The sequence below is a fragment of the Anguilla anguilla genome, chromosome 4, assembly GCF_013347855.1.
Source record: "Anguilla anguilla isolate fAngAng1 chromosome 4, fAngAng1.pri, whole genome shotgun sequence".
NCBI classification, from domain to species: Eukaryota; Metazoa; Chordata; class Actinopteri; order Anguilliformes; family Anguillidae; genus Anguilla; species Anguilla anguilla.
In genome coordinates, this window is record NC_049204.1 from 23,685,179 (window position 1) to 23,703,333 (window position 18,155).

At 39.2% G+C, this 18,155-nt stretch overlaps 1 protein-coding gene across 1 annotated transcript; it reads right to left on the reverse strand.

Annotated features, from left to right (window-relative positions):
• Positions 1 to 294: 294 nt before the first annotated feature.
• ctns (cystinosin, lysosomal cystine transporter) lies at positions 295 to 5,691 on the reverse strand. Its single transcript, XM_035413135.1, has 11 exons — positions 5,576 to 5,691; positions 5,136 to 5,254; positions 4,946 to 5,024; positions 4,743 to 4,827; positions 4,365 to 4,468; positions 3,697 to 3,834; positions 3,359 to 3,458; positions 2,272 to 2,391; positions 1,835 to 2,005; positions 1,249 to 1,366; positions 295 to 932 (listed from the first exon to the last, which is right to left on the reverse strand). Exons 2-11 carry the CDS (start codon positions 5,194 to 5,196, stop codon positions 796 to 798), a joined length of 1,113 nt encoding a protein of 370 aa, XP_035269026.1. The 5' UTR covers positions 5,197 to 5,254; positions 5,576 to 5,691; the 3' UTR covers positions 295 to 795.
• Positions 5,692 to 18,155: the final 12,464 nt, after the last annotated feature.

Consider the following 18,155-nt stretch of genomic DNA (forward strand, 5'->3'; position numbering starts at 1 on the left):
CATCAATTTTGCTGTGCCATGCAGGAAATGGCATGCTATGGTTATTTACCCCTTGTAGTGGTCAACCTGGGAAAATCTACATTACAAATTTGGACAAGACCTGAAAATGCTCACTGCAGACACTGACCCCATCTGTCCTCAAGGGTATTTAGCAGAATCTTACCTTGTCTCCAGGAGTGGAAGTGTCTTGATTTATGCATTGTTTAGTATAGTATGTAACCAAAAAGTATACAACACAGCTTAATTACAGATTCATTTTTATGCTCTGTGGTTGGTGGAATGTATCAATCACCATTCACATGCCAAAGCATAAAACAATTTACTATGAAATTCTTAGTGAAAAATTCTAGAGCTTATTATCTTTGTCCCTTTTTATAACAAAAACAACACACAATCATGTTAGACAAAGCAACTGAAATAAATGTCAAATGTACAACCAGTTCAGTGTGTAACAGTTACTGCCAGTATGATTAATTAATGGAAAAAAGAAAAAAAACTTCTGAAAATGTTATATGAATATGTATGTTATGTTAGAAAATCCAGTATATTTCTAGATGATTCTGGAAATATATCCTTAATGGGATGAGATGTCTATGAAAATCCCCTGCAAGCAAAACTAAAAATCAATAATCTTATATGAAAAAAATGTCCAAAAATTTATTTCCATGATAAGAAGTTCCGTTTCCTCCACAATACTGCACTTTCACTTATTGTAAGTGGGGAAGAGTAGAAAATATGGTCCTTACATTTTAGAAGTCCTTACAAAATTAGCTCCAAGTTCACAAGCAGAATGTACTAGTCGAAACTCTGATATTCTGGGTCCGATCGTCGATACAAACAATAGTGTTGAACTATAAATAAAATATCGAACAATATGGAGAATACACCTAATCCAAACTTTGTGGGGTCTCCGAAAATCAGCTTCCACTCATCTACAAAACAAACAAATGTATTATTAAATAAACAGGCCCAGATACAAATATCCACAAAAGACTATCATTTCTCAGGTGTTTGTCTACTGTGTTGTGTAACTTTGTAACTGTGATTTATATCAGGTCCCTCTTGCAAAAAAAATCTCAATGGGGTTTTCCTGGTTAAATAATGGTTAATAATACCATGTGACATTCAGTGGACAGAACTTGAAAGGCAGCTCACTGAAATATAATTTTCGCTTGGCTAAAACATTGACTGCATCCCATATTCCTAGTCAAAGGATTTGACTGGGATTACTCCAATATAATGCCTTACCATTGTTGTATGACTGCAGGAACATCTGAATGAGGCTAAAGCTGCCGCCAGTGAAATCCAGCAGCACATTGCCAATGCTCCACCCCTCTGTACTTTGTCTCTTGTAGTTCATGTAAGCCTGGGGACACAATGAAACAGGATGTGCCATTAAGTAAAATGTACTATAATGAATAACACCTGATGCAGGTTCTTACACAAAGAGGGTGTTCAAAATGTTCACATGGTGAAGCTGGCTTGTGACCAGGACAATAAAGACAAAATATGCGTGTTGCAGGTGTAAATCCCGCATGTCCTTTAGTCCTGATCAAAGTCGACCACATTTTAAGGATTGCCATTTGTGCAAGTCCACCAGTGATTTAAGAGCATAAGAAAACACAATAACGAAAACAGGCTAATCAGCCCATATGGGCTCACCAATCATGTACAAACTACAGAGTACCAGCACTGCATCAAGTTTAGACTTGAATACTCTAAAGCGTCTCTGACTCTCCTATATTGTCAGGGAAGCTGTTCCAATGCACTCTCATGTAGCATTGTCACAAGTGAATGAATAAAACCATGTAAGGTGCCCTGGATGAGATCTTACCTGTGGGATGTATTTGACCAGTGTGACGCCTAACTTGATGTAGGAAAAATAATATATGTATTCCAGCCAGGTGATCTTCCTGGCCACAGCAATGAAGAGGGTCACCAAAGCAAATGTCCAGGCAATTACCAGTAAGGCAATGGCAACTTTGGACACCTTCTGGTCCCCTCTCTAGAACATACATTTAAGAAAGCAGTCAGCACCACAGTAAGTTTTGTTACTTTGAATTACTCTTATACATTTTTTCAAGCTTCTCTTCAATACTGCCCATCACAAATTAAAACAGACAAACCTAACCGTGTGCTTAATCCAAACACATTTCATTTATGTTAACCATTGAGATGGTTTTGCTTACTAATGAAAGAAGTTACAATACTGGTACAGAAAATAAATACTACTATACCTTCTTTACATAAAAGAAGATCCCGATTACTCACCTCATACACGGTACACTGACACACATAAAGTAGTGTCAAAACTACAGCATGGAGGCTAAAAAATACATCATTGGCATCAACAGGGTTCACCCCATTGGGATATATCTTCAAGAACTCCTCCTGAAGACACAAAGCACACACATTAATACTAATACACGTTTTACAGGCGATATCAGCTCAGGGAATCCCTCCGGATTAAGAACCCATGACCTGGGCCTTGAAATCCCAGATGGGACACTGGTCACTTTAAAAAAGCTTTTTAACTGTTTCCCCACAGTTTGGCGGTGGTTAACGGAGTTGTGTATATTTTTTCTTGAAATGTATTTAGTAATTAGGATTTTCCTAAATGGATTTTAGGGTTTAATTTCCCTAACATGATGTGAATAAAAAAGATGTGTGTTTACCTGCCAATGGATTAATTAGATTGTTGGCATACTTGCTAATCAAGAAAATGAATGAAAACAGGTTGAGACAATAATTAGTTTACAGGGAAGTTTGATACCAGTAATACTGGTGTCAGACACTGGTGTTTTTCACTCCACAGTCTGCCAGTTAAGATCACAAAGACATTGTGTCAATCCCTCTGCTGGCGACTGCTAACTCCAAAGAAGAAGCAGAACAAAGCAAAAGCAATGGTACTGTCTCTTGCTAAATAAAACATTCATTAAAAAAAAATACTGAAGTACTGAAGCTGAGCTGGATAGTCTGAGGCTGCCTGCACTTCAGCTTACTGCTGTTGTCCTTTCTGCTATTCTGCTTTGCGCTACTGTTCTTTCCACAGTTCCCTCAGTATAGGGGAGGGGCAAAGCACCAGTGCAATCAGGTAGCAACACAGGCTGTACCAGCTTCCTGGGGACCCAAAGGCTCAGGTCTGAGTAGGCATGATTGCCTTGGGTATCAACTCATCGCCACTACTGGCTGGTATACGTTTTGAAAGCTTTGAAAATGGAACACAGCCCAGGACATGCCCAGAAATCTAGAATATTCTGTATTTTATTGTCAGGCAAAGGGAGATTTCCCAAGCATAATGGGAGCTGCACAACCTCACGTAAATGCAAAACCATGTTAGCAGGAAGCTTGGTCTCACCTTCAAGTAGGGTGTCCAGAAGAGGCCTACATTGAAGACACTGTATGCAATGAATCCAGTGAGGTTGAGGGCCAGGAAATCAAAGTTCAGTCCAACCACGCTATCAGAAAGACAAGTTCAGTCAGTAAGGATACATTTCCTCCATGTTACTCAAACCTCATGTTACTTTCTGTGAATTTCAGTCCAAAATTTCTCAAAAAACATGTTCTGTAATGCATTATTACAATTCAATTATTGCAATTTACTGAAAATTAGAAATTCTCCCACACAAATAAACGAGGAACCAGTAAAACTTTTTTTTTCTCCCTCGCTCACTAAAGTTCTGAATCAATAATTACCTTTTTCTTTTCCAGTTTTCATATAGCTGAGGGTAGAATGAAACAGACCATGCAAGAAAGTAAATCCAGCCAATCACTTGGTTGATTATCTCAAGGATATTGCTTCTGACAACCATAAAACGGATCCTGGTTTTGTCGCTAAAAGACATGGAGAACAACCATTACATTTGCATCACTTTGGATGGTATCTTTTTGTTTGGACATTTAATGATGTGTGAGTCTTGCAACACCTTGCATTTTACTAGAAATAATTATTTTCGGATTTTTTAAAGTCCAGCCAGATTTAAAAAATGTGTTGCGTGCCAATGTAAAATGAGCCTAGCACAGGTTACACAATGTCCAACAGATACAGGGTGTACTTCCCTTTTCATGTAGGTTTACAGGCAAATTTATATTATATCAACAATTACCTAGAATTTTCAGGTGGGGATTTCTGTACCTGATTCTATATTACTAGTGTAACCAGGTGGTTAACTCGATTTCAAAGCACATTCGTATTCTCAGAAACTTGTTACTAACCAAAACTTCCCGTTGTTAAAAATAAATAAATAAATTAAAAAAGATCCAAAGACTGTAAGAGTTAACCACATGGTACATAGTAATATTTTTGGGCTAACCCAGACTCCTTCCTTAATTTCTTTGAGCACGGTCATGATCCTGTTCCTCACCTTTTCACAACGGTGCTGTTGCTGTACAAATATGCCGTCACCTGGCCCACACGTTCTGCGTGGACTTCAAACACACATGATTTGGCTTCTGCTGGCAATTCTACCTGTGAAACACAATATGTGGCATTAAGAGTTAGCTAGAATTGAAAGTTTAAAAAATCAAGCCAGAAACAGAAACAAAGCCAAGCCCCTGCAATTATAGTGAACACTATTCTTTTTTTTTTGTCGTAGCAATATACATTTATGTGCACCACGTCCAAAAAGGTGTAACTGAATTTAGCCCAATGAAGCTCTTAAACTTCAGTCATTAAAAAGAACGAAACATTAGTTCACTAATAAATAAAAAGGGTCACGTTGAAATTACTTGGCAAAACTTACCTCTTCTGGGAGTACAACAATACTGGCACTTTTAGAAGCGTAGGTGATGTTAAAGCCTATGACTACTGTTACATTCAGTGGAGCACTGTACAGGGAAAAGAAAAATATTTTCAATGGAGATGATAATAATATTAGGCATTAACTGAAGCAATGATCAAGCTAGATGAAATGAAAGATATGAAATTCGTGTTCTTAAATATTACCTTGGAACAACGGTGACGTTTTTGGAACTGTCCTGCCCTAAATGTACTGTAGCTGGTGCCGAAAGGAAAATACTTGCATCTGATGGAATAAAAAACGTCGTTACGTTCGCAGTTCCTTCTTCGTCTACGTCAGACTACTTTAAAAAGATTTTGCATTACTGGAGATGATATATATTGCTTAAAAACTTACCACAGGTTATAAGCATGAATACAGCGATAACCAGTGCAGACAGAAATAGATCTTCTGCCATTTTGCGTGGACACAGGCGTCTGATTGCAACAAACGTGGATCAGGAGTACTCTGAAGTGCTATAAAATAAAATCCTCATTTTTTTCGGTGACACGCCAAAAAACGCATAAGGCAAATATTACTAGGGATTTCAGCACCATCAAATACAAACCCAGTTGTAAAGGTTTTAATATATGGTTACAACAAACTTAACATGAGGAAAACAAGTGAACTAGAGAACAATTTTGCAAAAAGTTCATTTGTTAGCAAAACGTTAGCTATAATTCTCTAAGCTCGCAAAAAGGTACCTTTACGCCATTTCTCTTTCACACAAATAACATTGCATAAACTAAGACGCTATAGCTCTACAACAGATATTTAATTATAGATCGATCTCTTACCAGTCCTTGCCTTCGAGCCGTCGCTGTTTTAAAGTTGAAAAAGAAATCATTTCCGTATTGTAGTAGCAAGCCTTGATCATATGACAAGACTCAGCTGATCGTGACGTCTGCGCCTATTCAGATCAAGCGGCCAAAACCAGACTTCGTTTTTGAAGCTCATTTCCTGGTCTTGTTGTTCCTGGTTGCTCACTAGCGCCACTACGGTTGGCTCCAGTATGTTTTCATATCCGGTTTCCATGTAAGTCTACGGTACAAATGCGGTCAAAATACAAAGTCAATAATTTTTTCTCATGAGTACAAATAGTCACAATATGTGTATTTTATTCGTCTTATGACTGTCCATGGGTCGATTTCATGATTTATTGTGTCATTTGGGCACTGTTATAATATTTGTTGTGGACCAATGAGATACAGTTTGCGTCACTTCCTGATTACTGCGAGGACTAAGCTACAGTAAGGGCTACAGTCAATGGTCACTGGGGTGGGAGGTGGCGACTCTTGGCCTTGACATTGCGGCTCCGACCACGGTCCACCTGTGCAAAGTCAGAAAATACAGGCATCCCATTTTGTAGTGATTTCATTATGGCGTGTGCTATTTACAGCTGCACTAGACGACCATAAAATAATCCTCCTCTGCAGTTTTTCGGTGGCCGAGTCATTTTTACTATTTCCTTTAGCCTACTTAACCAAATAATTAGTTGGCAGAAAGCGTAATCAGCTTGCTATATTTGGTAGTCCAGTAGTCTATGCTAAAACAGTTCGCAACTTCGGCTACCAAGCCAATTGACTAGTTAGCTAACCCTAAACTGCAAATATTCAATCTGTCAAGGCTTTTCAGTCGTGTACATTCTGTAAATGTCTACCTGGGCCATGTTTCACGCATGTGACAAAGCTACTATAATCCCGACTTTGGGATAAACACTGCAAAATTTTCAGTTTCACGAAGCGAATTAAGAGTCTTAAGGTTTATTTGCTGAATAATATACAACACACGATGAAATCACACACACAAAATTTAACAAAATTAACCATCTTTGTAAGATTGGCATTTAGAAAGGAACATGTTTTTAACATTTAAGAGACCGACAAGAGCATTTAAGACAGTGGTTCTCAGAATCGGTCCTGGGGGCTCCTTGCGTATATTGGCTTTTCTCCATTGGTTTTGATGATTTACAAGAAAATAATAATAGCCAAATAATAATTAGAAATTCAATGTACATTATTTTTGTCTTCATGCACCAGGTGGAAAACGTGCTGTACAAAGTGTGTTGTCATATTTACACGCCTGCAGATCAGTTATTAAAATACTTGGTAGATTTGTTAATCACCGCTGACAGTGTTAATTTTTATTCGGTAGAAAGTGACTTGCGAACGATCGGTCAGCTAGCGTCACCCAGCAAGTGAACACCACAAACGGCGATGGAGTAGCTAGTAGCAGTTACTGGCTCATTAACTGACTGTGGCGAAAACCTCTTACGATAACTTGCTCGGTTAACAGCAGGTCTACCAGACCGTTATATGAAAATTAGCCTAATCAAATCACCAGTAGCCTACACATCTCTGATTGATTGACCATCATCCCCCGTGGTTCATATTGCTAACGCGTGAGCTAACCACGGACAGCCTACCTAGCTCACTGGCAAGCTGATATGCTAGCTAAGCATATTCGTTTTGCTGAGAAACATAAATTGAAGATAACTGAACATAATTGTATTATTAATGTCATACATATAACGTGATTACATGACACAGTACAGTCACAGATGGAAATTAAACTCCGTAAACATTTGATAATATATTTTAAAACATGGCAGACAGTCAGCTAGCCTCAAGTTCGTTCTGCAATTGTTCGCTCAGGTTGATGGGCTTTTCCGCACCGGGCTGTCAATCACATTGTAGAAATCACAAGACCGCTTAACTCTATGGTTTTGGCTCCAAATCGACAACATGGCCACGCCCGCCATTGAGCTTCAGAACGTGTTTTAGAGACCCACAGAGAGTCAATGGGTGATGTCACAGTAGCTTTGTCCATATTTTTTACAGTCTCTGATTCAGATGGTGGTGCAAATTTCAGTGGCACAGAGCAGTCCGGACAGGTCGGTAGTTTTTCTGGGTGAGGTTTTTCGAGATAATTATGTTTGATTTTGAGAGACCACTGAGGATGAAGTATCTGGCAACACGACTGCAGAGTAGCCTATAGGCTTTAAATACATTGTAAAGGTCTGACAGTTCCCCAATTATTCACTGTACTTTAGCCTACACCATTTACTGTTTGCGCCAACCATCATATTAATCAAGATTCTTTCAGGCTTAGTGCAATAGTGATACTTTCTGTTAAAGTGTGAATAGGGTAACCTTTAATAAGGTTATGAAATCCAGTGAAACAATTAACACGGCTTACTTTAAATGTATTCTAATACAGAACGGGTCACACCACTCCTCATATCGTTCAATTGGCTGTCTGTTATTGATCGCATGAAGTGTAAAACTTTGGTACTAACTTGAAGGGCATTTAGTGGAACAGCTTCACCATACCTCCATCTTTAACCCACCAGCTGCCAGATCTCTGCGCTGAAACCTTGGGGCAACTGGATATCCCTCCCTCTGTAGTTGCTCCTCCCCGTCACAATGCCTGTCTGTACTAGCCTGCCAGTACTGGCCTGCCAGTGGTCAAACAAATTGTGATCAGGACAGCAGACTCATTATCCTCCTTCAGACACAGACTGAAGACTCACCTCTTCACCTCTTTGTAATTGGTCTCCCTTTTATCTCAACCCCATAACACTCATTCCTGGTTCAGGTTATGTTTTTTTAATGTTGTTTTTTTTAGGGTTTTTATCTTTTAGTCATAGGGCTTGTTATGGTTTATTCTGTATGTGGGCCTATTCAGGATTTTTATTTTGGCTTTAGCATAAGTGCGTAATGATCTTAAATTGGGATGGCAGGTTTGGGATGGCAGGTATGCCATCCCGCCAAGGCATGCCCCATACCTATACAGCACAGAGAGTTTGGCACTTTTCAGGGTTCCCCACAGAAATAACCACAACAGCCACAGACACTCAGCCCTTAAAAACATTAAATTCTGTACATTCTCACCCAATTTCAACAGACAGAATTCATAAACAACTTCACATGCCCACACAATAAAGCCCCAAACGAAGGGGATTTTGCTTTTTCTCCTTCTTCTTCTTCTTCTTCTTCTTCTTCTTCTTATTATTTTTCCTGCCGCCTATCCCACTAACAGCATGTCTCCCCATTGGACATTTTACCGACACCAGCCAAATCTTCACCTACACGACCCAATCAAAAACTTGCATACACACGCAAAATACCCATACCTTTTTACTCTGAAACATTTCCAGTTTAACCGACAAGTCTGCCTGTGGCCTAGTGGGCAAGGTTACAGTCTTGGGTACATGGGGTCTTAGATTCAAACCCAGGTAGGAACATGTTTCTTTAACCTGCTTTTACCCTTACTAATAATTGTCTACTACTTCTCAATTATTGCTTTTGCACCACACCTACGTATACACTGCATTATGACGTACTGTCTGCACGTTCAGTTATTAACCGGCTACAATATTGCAAAGCCATATGGATTCAACGGGAGCTCTTCTGTGCTTACTGGCCTGTGTTCTTCTTTTACAGGTTTGCTAATGATATTTCACGCATTGCATAGCTATGTCATGGTGCTGCACTAACAAAGTCACAGACTGGTGAACCTCCGGTTGGGATTGAATTGAATCCCGCCTCGCCTTCAGGCAGATCATTTCCTCTTTTACACTAACGTTTTCTTACGCTTATATTTGCTTTACCAAAACTCACTCACGGCCACCCATATGCATTTAATGACGAAAAATGTATTCCTTTTATGAAAAAGTTACACTAGTTCACCACTGTGCCATTTCTACTAACTATATTTCTTCACTTGGCTACCATACAAAACCTTCTTATCAGCAAACGCAACGTTTCTACATTCATGTTACCTCGCCCTGTTCTCTATCTAGCCACATACAAACAATTACTACGCATGTATGTTCTGCAACTCCCCATTAAATCATTACATTTAAAATCATGACTCACTCATAATTATAACTGCTAGTACTGAACAAGAGAAAAGCACATCAGTGCAATAGATTTCACACATTACTTAACCAATTAATGATTTATACCGACTGTTATATATACCGTTCAATAGGAAACTAAGCTCGCTCATGGTTCCTTTATTTACCTTGCTCTATAGTCTGTGATCATGTCAACCTTCACCTACATGCCCATTCTGCTAAAATATATTGTTTCAACTACGCAGTTTCATCTTTTCTTCTAATTTCTCTCACACTGTTGTTATTTTCTCGTATGCAAAGCCTGCTGGGACATATGCGTCTGCTCCACTATCAAGTTTTCCGGTTCTAGCTTAGCAAAACAGCAAAGAGGATTCCTACCTGCAGATAAGCCTATCAAAATGCCTTATAAACCTTACAAACACTAGAAGTGCATCTCCATGAAATAACAGACAACGGAGCAGGACAGAAGGGTACACAAGTTGCGACCTAGGGAGCTCTAATTCTACGGGCTTGCTGATTCTTTTGTCAATCAAGGCTCGTTGGATGGCCGTCAAATCCGTGAGTACATACACTGGCCATATTTCACCTGCGTTTCTGATGCGTTTACCGCACCCTTTGTCACAGCCACTGTTTTACATATATAGCAAACCGAAACTGCTAAACGGTACACGCTCATCAGACTGTACAAATTCACACAAGGATAGCCATAATCCACAACCGTTTCTTACAGGGTCACTTCGCATTTCTCACTCTCATAATAAAACGCTTTGCAAAAAGAAATGATATCTCACGTTTTTAACATACAAAAAAGTTTTTTTATGAGATACACAGTTACTGGTCTGGGAATGTTGTTAGCCAGGTCAAGCTGCCAAAGTCATCCTGAGAGCAGTAATGACCGCCAAGTCCCAGTCATCACACAGGCATGTTTCTCTAGTCTAAAGGGTCATTTTTGGGAAATCTAGAATATTCTCTTGACATACATAAAAAAAAAACAAGAAAATGGTCCTCCTGAGATTTTGAGGGAGTTCATTTAGTTAAGTACACACTTACTGCTCTGGGAATTGCTACTCATGAAACATGTAGATGCATTCACACGCTCTTACACTAGAACTGGTTCGGGACAAAAACATCTGCCAAATGAATGTAATTTAATGTAAATGCCATGGTGTGATCAAGTTGAAGAAATAATATGCTAATTGTTTCACATTCATGAAACACTGAATAATGATAGACATGACTATAAAACCTGAAGTGTAAGGTCTTCACGTGGCTATGCTAGCGCTGTTGGATGCATAGCACCAGCTTGGTTGGTCCAGTCGAGCAGGATGGAGTTACATGCCTGTTCAGATGCACACAATTCTGGGAATATTTGTAATTTATTAGTGAAACATACAAATCTGTGTCTTGCCAAATTGTATTAATGCGTTAAACACATTTTATAAAATCATGTGCCTGCACAATGAACAGGTCATATGCTCAAACTAAATATGAAATTCAGTTTAGTTCCTAGTATCACTCTCAGAAATAAATGTACAGTAGTACTGGTCAGCAAAAATATAAAAAACCATGTGCAAAATATATATACAGTGCAAACAAAAACTCAAACAACAAAACTTCATACGTATTCATAATATCTCTGCAGAGTGAAAGTATATTTAATAGTTTTGTGTTATGTCAACTGGTTCAGTAACTGCAGTGCCTAACCCATAACTCCTTAAACCCTACAGGTGGAGCTCCTGTTCTGCCTATATCCTTCTGAAAAGAATACTCAACAATGCACTGAAAATGAAATATTAAAGAATACCAATAAAGGTTGATGAATAAGCATATGTCACACTTTGTAATATTGAGTATAACAAACAAGCACTGACTTGCAAAGGATGATATAAGCAGGATTTAAACCATTTAACTGTTGTGTAGTCTTCATATTATGCATTCAGCCCATGTACACATTGTCAAAAATCACCCACCCTTCACAGACCCCTGTGATAAAGCCTCCCTATGTGAAAAATAGTATGATGAAGCAGGCTTGAAATATGCTATTTTCAAAGTATACCCTGATGGTGTACCACGTTTGTAAAAATATTTTAAAATGACATTGTTTAACTTTTTCTAATGGTACGGTCACTCCAGGAAAAGTAATCAAAAACCACATGTGAACACCCAACATATGAAAAGTACACATGTGAACTATAAAAGTAATTCCTCTTATAAGTGAGAGCATGAAACTGTAACCTTTGCTGTTTCAAGTCACATGTTTTGTTTTCACATGTGAAAATTGTAGTTCATATTTTAGGCTGTGACGTGAATATGTGGAATTTCATGTGATTTAATTACATTACATTGCATTTTATTTGGCAGACACTTTATGCAAAGCATCGTACAATAAGTGCATAGTGAAGGTTGTTGGAACAACTACAGAACACTGGTCAGATAACATACAATTCTCATAAAGTATCAGTTATCCATAGCTACAAATATCAAGCCTAGTTCACACAGTAAGCATAGGCTAAGTCGGTGAAGTTGTGGTAAGTCATAAGCTAGAAGTGAGGCATAATTATAAGACATATGATAAAGTGCTACAACATCAAGATGAAGATGATACTGCAACATGGAGGTACTAGAAGATCAAGATACAAGTGATACATGAGAGTGATACTAGACTGGGTGTAGCCCTGCTGAGGCGTAGTGTTGAAGTTAGTCAAGGTACAGTCTGAAGAGATGTGTCTTCAGGCCACAGTGTAAAATGGGCAGTGAGTGAGTGGTTCACGAAGGAACGATGAGGTCTTAATTAATACAGCTGTTAGTAATTACAGCTAGCTATTATGTCTCATAGCTAGCAAGGTATGTTACCTAACAGAAAAAATTGATTTCAAAAGCCATTGGTCCCCTTAGGTAGCTTGCAATGCACATTCTGAACAAAACCATTACTTAAATTAATCATCCAGTTTCAGTTAATTTAAAATAGTTAAGAAATTGCGATTTTATAATTGCACATGATGTGTTAGACTAAATTTTGGTTAAGGGTGTGCCACAGTAAATGCATGCATTCATTAAGTGCGTCACAGGCTCTGAAAGATTAGGATCCCCTAGTTTAGATAGGCTGGCTCTCATCTGTTTTACACACAACACTACAATAATCAGCTTGCAAATTCCAGCATATACTGCTCATCGACCCTTCAGCACCCTGACCTGTATTTCTGACATGTTTGTATTCAGCTTTTGCATTGTTTTCTTTCAATATTGTTCAATGTTATTACCATTGAACTTGAAGGGGACATGTTTTTTTGTTTTCAGAAGCCTAGGCCAGGGCTGCCCACCCCTGTTCCAGGAGATCTGCTGTACTGCAGGTTCTTCATTTGGCACACCTATTCTACTGATCAGCAGCTCAATGAGATCTCTAGCTGTTCAATGAGGTGTGATTTATTGGGGTTGGAGTAAAAACCTATACGATAGTAAATCTCCAGAAAGCGAGTTTAGCAGCCTTGGCCTAGCTAAAATGTAGCAGAAAGAGAAAATGTTGTTAGCATCATCCTAGCATTGGGTTAATTTTTAGCATTCACAGATTTCTCAATCGTTTCTTAGAAAAAAGAGCCTTGGAAAACAGGAGGGAGATTATTTTTTTGGGGGGGGTGGGGGGGTGGGGGGGGGGGGTGTTAGGGAAATTCCAGGATCTCAAAGTTCCCGTAAAATTAACAAGGATAGGGCCCTGGGCCCCCATGGACGTGACGCTTCTGCTTGATTTCATACATGAAAAATGAGGTCTGGACAAGCACCAGAACTGCCAAAGATTACTGAGAGGCCATTGATCACCTCTCAGCGCAGTCTGCTTCTTGCAACTGAGATGGATGCGCAGCTCAGGTCCTGGAGGGCCGTTCTGCATGCTGGTTTCTGTTCCAACCAATTACCTTGGTTTTAGTTTTCTGACAGTCCTATAAATTACGCTGGTTCACTCCTGTACTTCAGTACAGGAAATCTTTTGCATGCACCTGCAGTCTGTGGCTGATGAAACAACCCTTGTTGCACACCCCTGAACTATGACCTCTGCTTTGGTGCAGTTTTTCTCGGTCTGTACATTGTCTGGTGTCTGGCATTTAATGCATAGGTCACTGGCTGATTTGTTGATTCATTGAGCTGGCAAAGAATGTTCATAAAGAGCAACTAACAGAGGCAAAGCATCACTGTGAGTTTAGCATCACAAGCATAGTCTCTCTTCCAGTAAATTTGAAATATTAAGCTTCATTCCAAGTGTTTGCGTGCTAGAGGGCGGTAGGCAGTGGGTAGCGCTGTTGCCTCATCGCAAGAAGGCCCTGGGTTTGAATCCCGGCCTGGGCCTTTCTGTGTGGCGTTTGCATGTTCTCCCCGTGGGTTTCCTCCAGACACTCTGCTTTCCTCCCGCAGTCCAAAGAGATGCAGGTTGGCTAATTGGAGTACAACAAGAGGACCAACAAGAGAAATTACAGGAAAACTATATAAACCGTGCAGTTAAACTCACTTTCTGCTCATTAATCAGCTTGTGTTATCCAGAGGTGGAAAACTCCGGTTCAGAATGTAAAAGCCCTCTCCAGTATTTTGTTCCAATCACCTGGATTTGCTAATTAGCACAGTTATTCAGCCAGGAGGTAGAACTAATCAGTGAAATCAGCTGGCTGAGTTCATGGGTGGAAGAAGCACTTGACAGGCCTTACTGTGACCCCTGTACTTTCCATCTCTGGTGTTATCAAGGGTTTTTTAATCATATTATTATTTCATTCTATTTTACAGGTTATATAAAATGGTGTGTTCTGTCCTATTCCACGTTGCACATTATGTTCAACCCAATAAAGGATGATTGAGTAACCGTATGAGTCAGACAGCAATATATGACTAACTAGGGCACATCTTCAACTCCTGCAGGCCTTAAGCGAAAAGCCAAAAGGGAGTTTTCAGCTGGGTCATGGGAAACATAACAAAACAACTTTTACTTTTTTTTACTTTTCTGCCTAATGAGGTGATTGTCCTTGGTAGTGACATACAGTTGCACTGCCTCTCTTAGAGGATATGAAAGGTTGCGGTAAATAACGTTTTTTTAAGTATAGCCGTTGACTCCCGTCGACAGGCGCCTTCTTCCTGCAGAAATAAAAGCCCCTCTGACCAAGTGTGAAGTGTATTCCTGATGGCTCACCTCTCTCTGTTATAAGACAAGGCTGGATTTTTCACTCTCAACCCAACAGTTAGCAAATTTACTGTATTTTTGATGAGTGCTTATCCTTTTCATAGAAAGGAACTGCAAGTACTGAAAAGACAGGTGATTGGTGAAAGAGACTGCAGATTCAATTGTCTCTACAGCATTCTTACCTTCATTTCTCCTAGCAATACTAAAAATGAGTTAAACTCCAGACTACAGGTGCTCTTCATATTTAATGTGATAGCTCTTTTTCTATTGTACAGAGCCCTTTCTTCCCTTTCACTGTGGCATATATGCATGAAAATGTATTTATTCTAACATTATATGTATTTATTCTAACATTTTATAAAATCAAGCCTTATTTTGATTGTGCTTTGCTAATCTGATGTTCACCTAGCCGTATATTATGCAATATTATGATCAGTTATATGCAGTTGTCACTGGGTGCAATACAATCACTACTGGTAATTGAAAGCAATTGTGTTCTAGTACACTGACTAAAAATTTTGAAAAAACATTTAAAAAAACCTACTCTTCATAGGGTAAATATATACCACATTCTACCCAGGCCCATTGCATGTACATATAGCATCTCATATCTGTATTGCCTTTGAATTTGGAGGGAAATTGAAGAGAAATCAGCAACACATCTAGGACTGGAATAAAGCTCTGGGAGGGACACCAATGGTGCGAATTCTGCTTGGCTGCTGATTTAAGAGGAGCCAGGGGATCTACTGTACTAGCCAGAGGGGAGAGAAGTGAAAGGTGCTGAACCTAGGTAGGTACTTAAGGGCTGTTTCACCACAGCAAGGGGTTTTGATGAGCGGCCAGCTCTCCAATGTATTTTTTGGCAATAGAGTGTGCGATCAGTGCCAGCACTTCGGGACATTGCTTTATCTGCTTTTGATTAGTCAGATATTTTTTTACATTTCTTTCCTGGGGTTGCATTGGGTCCTGACCTAAGCCAGTAAACTAGAGGACATGAGTATCTGTGCCAGAGTTCTCCTACATGCATATTGGCCTTGCATTCTCTGCTAGCATGCATCTTAGTGCTGGGCTAAAATAAAAACCTGCCCCCACATTGGCTTGTTTCTGTTGCGATTGGACGCTCTTGCAGGTACCTGGTTGCATACTTAGGAAAGCCGATGCCCATGTGGTACAGATTCCATGGACAGGCAGGGCCTATTATATCTTTAATTGGTGTAAGATGGGTGCACAGATGAACTGGTGTCCATGGGTGTGTCCAACCCATTGGAATACTTTTGGGAGAGCTTTGCTGTAACATATTTTGAGATTAATAAACAGGGAATACCACAGAGTAGCCTTGCTTACATTACTTTTGCATATATACAGTACATGCTTGTTCGGAATACTTGCATACAGCACTTGTGAGCAGTCCTTTTTGAATTGGAGATGAATCTCTGGCCATTCAGATTGGGAGATTAGTTTCAGAAGGATGCCTGAAGATAAACCAAACATTGTCAGTACATTTGATGACTTGGTTGAAGAGGGGCTCAGTTGAACACTTAAACATTGTAAATTGGTGAAGGAAGTTTACAGTACAAAGATATGGGAGTCAAATTAAACATAAACAGGAGTAAGCCGCAAGCCTCATGAGGTCATCTTTTTTTCTCTCAAACACAGTGGTAGAACAGAACAGTACAAACATGTAAATTCAAGAATTCTGCATTCCTTTTCGCTCACAGACCTCTTCCCAGATTTGAGTATTAGAGGGGGAACTGGCTAGAATGGGAAAAAAATGTAAAGTAAACCCCAAACTGATTAGATCTATTAAGCCTGAGAACACATTTTGACAAAACACAAGTTAGCACAAGTTCCAGGAAAAGTTTTACTGGAATAGAAAAATACACTGTTGTGAAATATACCAATAAATAGCCAGGCTGTTCGCCAGATGAGAGAGTGAAAGTACTTTTATGTGGCTCAAAGTATTTAATCTGAGGCAAAAGAGCTATTTTGGCATTGGAAAGGTCATTTTATTGGTTCATTTTGTCAAAATATTTTATACTTTGCCATCATTTTGATCACTGAGTTGCTGACTACTTCCTCATGTCAGTGCTTATTGGTTGTCTTTAAACTAATTTTGAGTGTAGCAAAATGAATTAGAAATAATGAACTGAACATGAATGATGTAAAGAAAAAAGACTCCTTCGGAAACAAAAAAGCACAGATTGGCTACTCACACAGGTAAACATTGATAATACGAAATGGGATGCAAGACAAATAAGGGTCATACACTGAAATAACACACTGGATACTGGTGTGCTAGTTCCCATTACCAGTCACAGATGAGCCTTTGTCACTATGAGGTTCACGAAATGAAGAAACTGTGGAACTGTGCTGTGAACTACCACAAGGATGGGAAATGCTACCTATAAATTACTTTTGTTTGCGTGTGTGCGTGTATGTGAGTGTACTGTATGTGTGGTGTGCGCATGTGTGTGCATGTGTTTTTATTGAAGTTCACATTAAGAAAAGAAGGTCATACATGGTGACTGCCAGATCAACTAAACATGCAATTGAAACCATATCTGTTCACACATTTGTAACTAAGTTGGAACATATGGGCATTACCAACCAAAAAGGAATGAATGTGTCCATTCACATCAGCTTTACAGTCAGTCATGTTGTTGTAAAAATCTACACTCCCCAGCACTAAAGAAAGAGTGTATATACCATATTAAATACCAGTGTATTTAATTTATTCAGTTGTGTAAATATGTACAAATATGCAAAAATCTGTCATATTTCTATTAGAACTTCTACTTCTGTTTGTATGAGCTGTTGATAAGGGAAAGTGGTATTTTAGGAAGAAATTCTTATTTTTCATTTTAAATCTGATAAACTACAATGGTGAGAACACATTTCTCTACAAACAATTCTGACCCTCCCTGATGCCTTCTATGGAGGGAAATTTCACAATGCTATATAATTACTGCCCAGTCATGAAGGAGGTTCATTTTGAATTTGTTTTATGTAACTGTGTTTACTTAAATTCTGAGTTTCATCAAACAGCTGCCAATAGCACTGTGATCTCATCACACGCTCATCAGGGCAATATAACTTCCAAGAACATGTGGCAAAAACAAGGGTTCAAATATCACAGGGCCCTAGTACTGTGTCAAACCTGATATAAGTCGCGTTTCCACTGAACTTTTAGTCCCAGGAACTACTTTTCAAGGAACTAAAAGGTTCCTTCAGCCCATTGTTGTCTGCGTTTCCACCGCGGTCTAAAGTCCCGCGAAGATTAGGCAAATTAGCCCACTGACGTATGAAAAAGCGAAGTTGTCGTCGGTCCATCTATCCTATGATTTCTTCTGTAACCCCATAC

Bases quoted from the DNA above. Each gene is read 5' to 3' on its own strand.
- ctns (XM_035413135.1), bottom strand. From the start codon at position 5,196: ATGGCAGAAGATCTATTTCTGTCTGCACTGGTTATCGCTGTATTCATG. The intron at 5,025-5,135 runs GTAAGTTTTTAA...TTATTCCATCAG, and splicing joins ATTCATGCTTATAACCTGTG to ATGCAAGTATTTTCCTTTCG. The intron at 1,367-1,834 runs GTAAGATCTCAT...TTGTGTCCCCAG, and splicing joins TGGTCAAATACATCCCACAG to GCTTACATGAACTACAAGAG.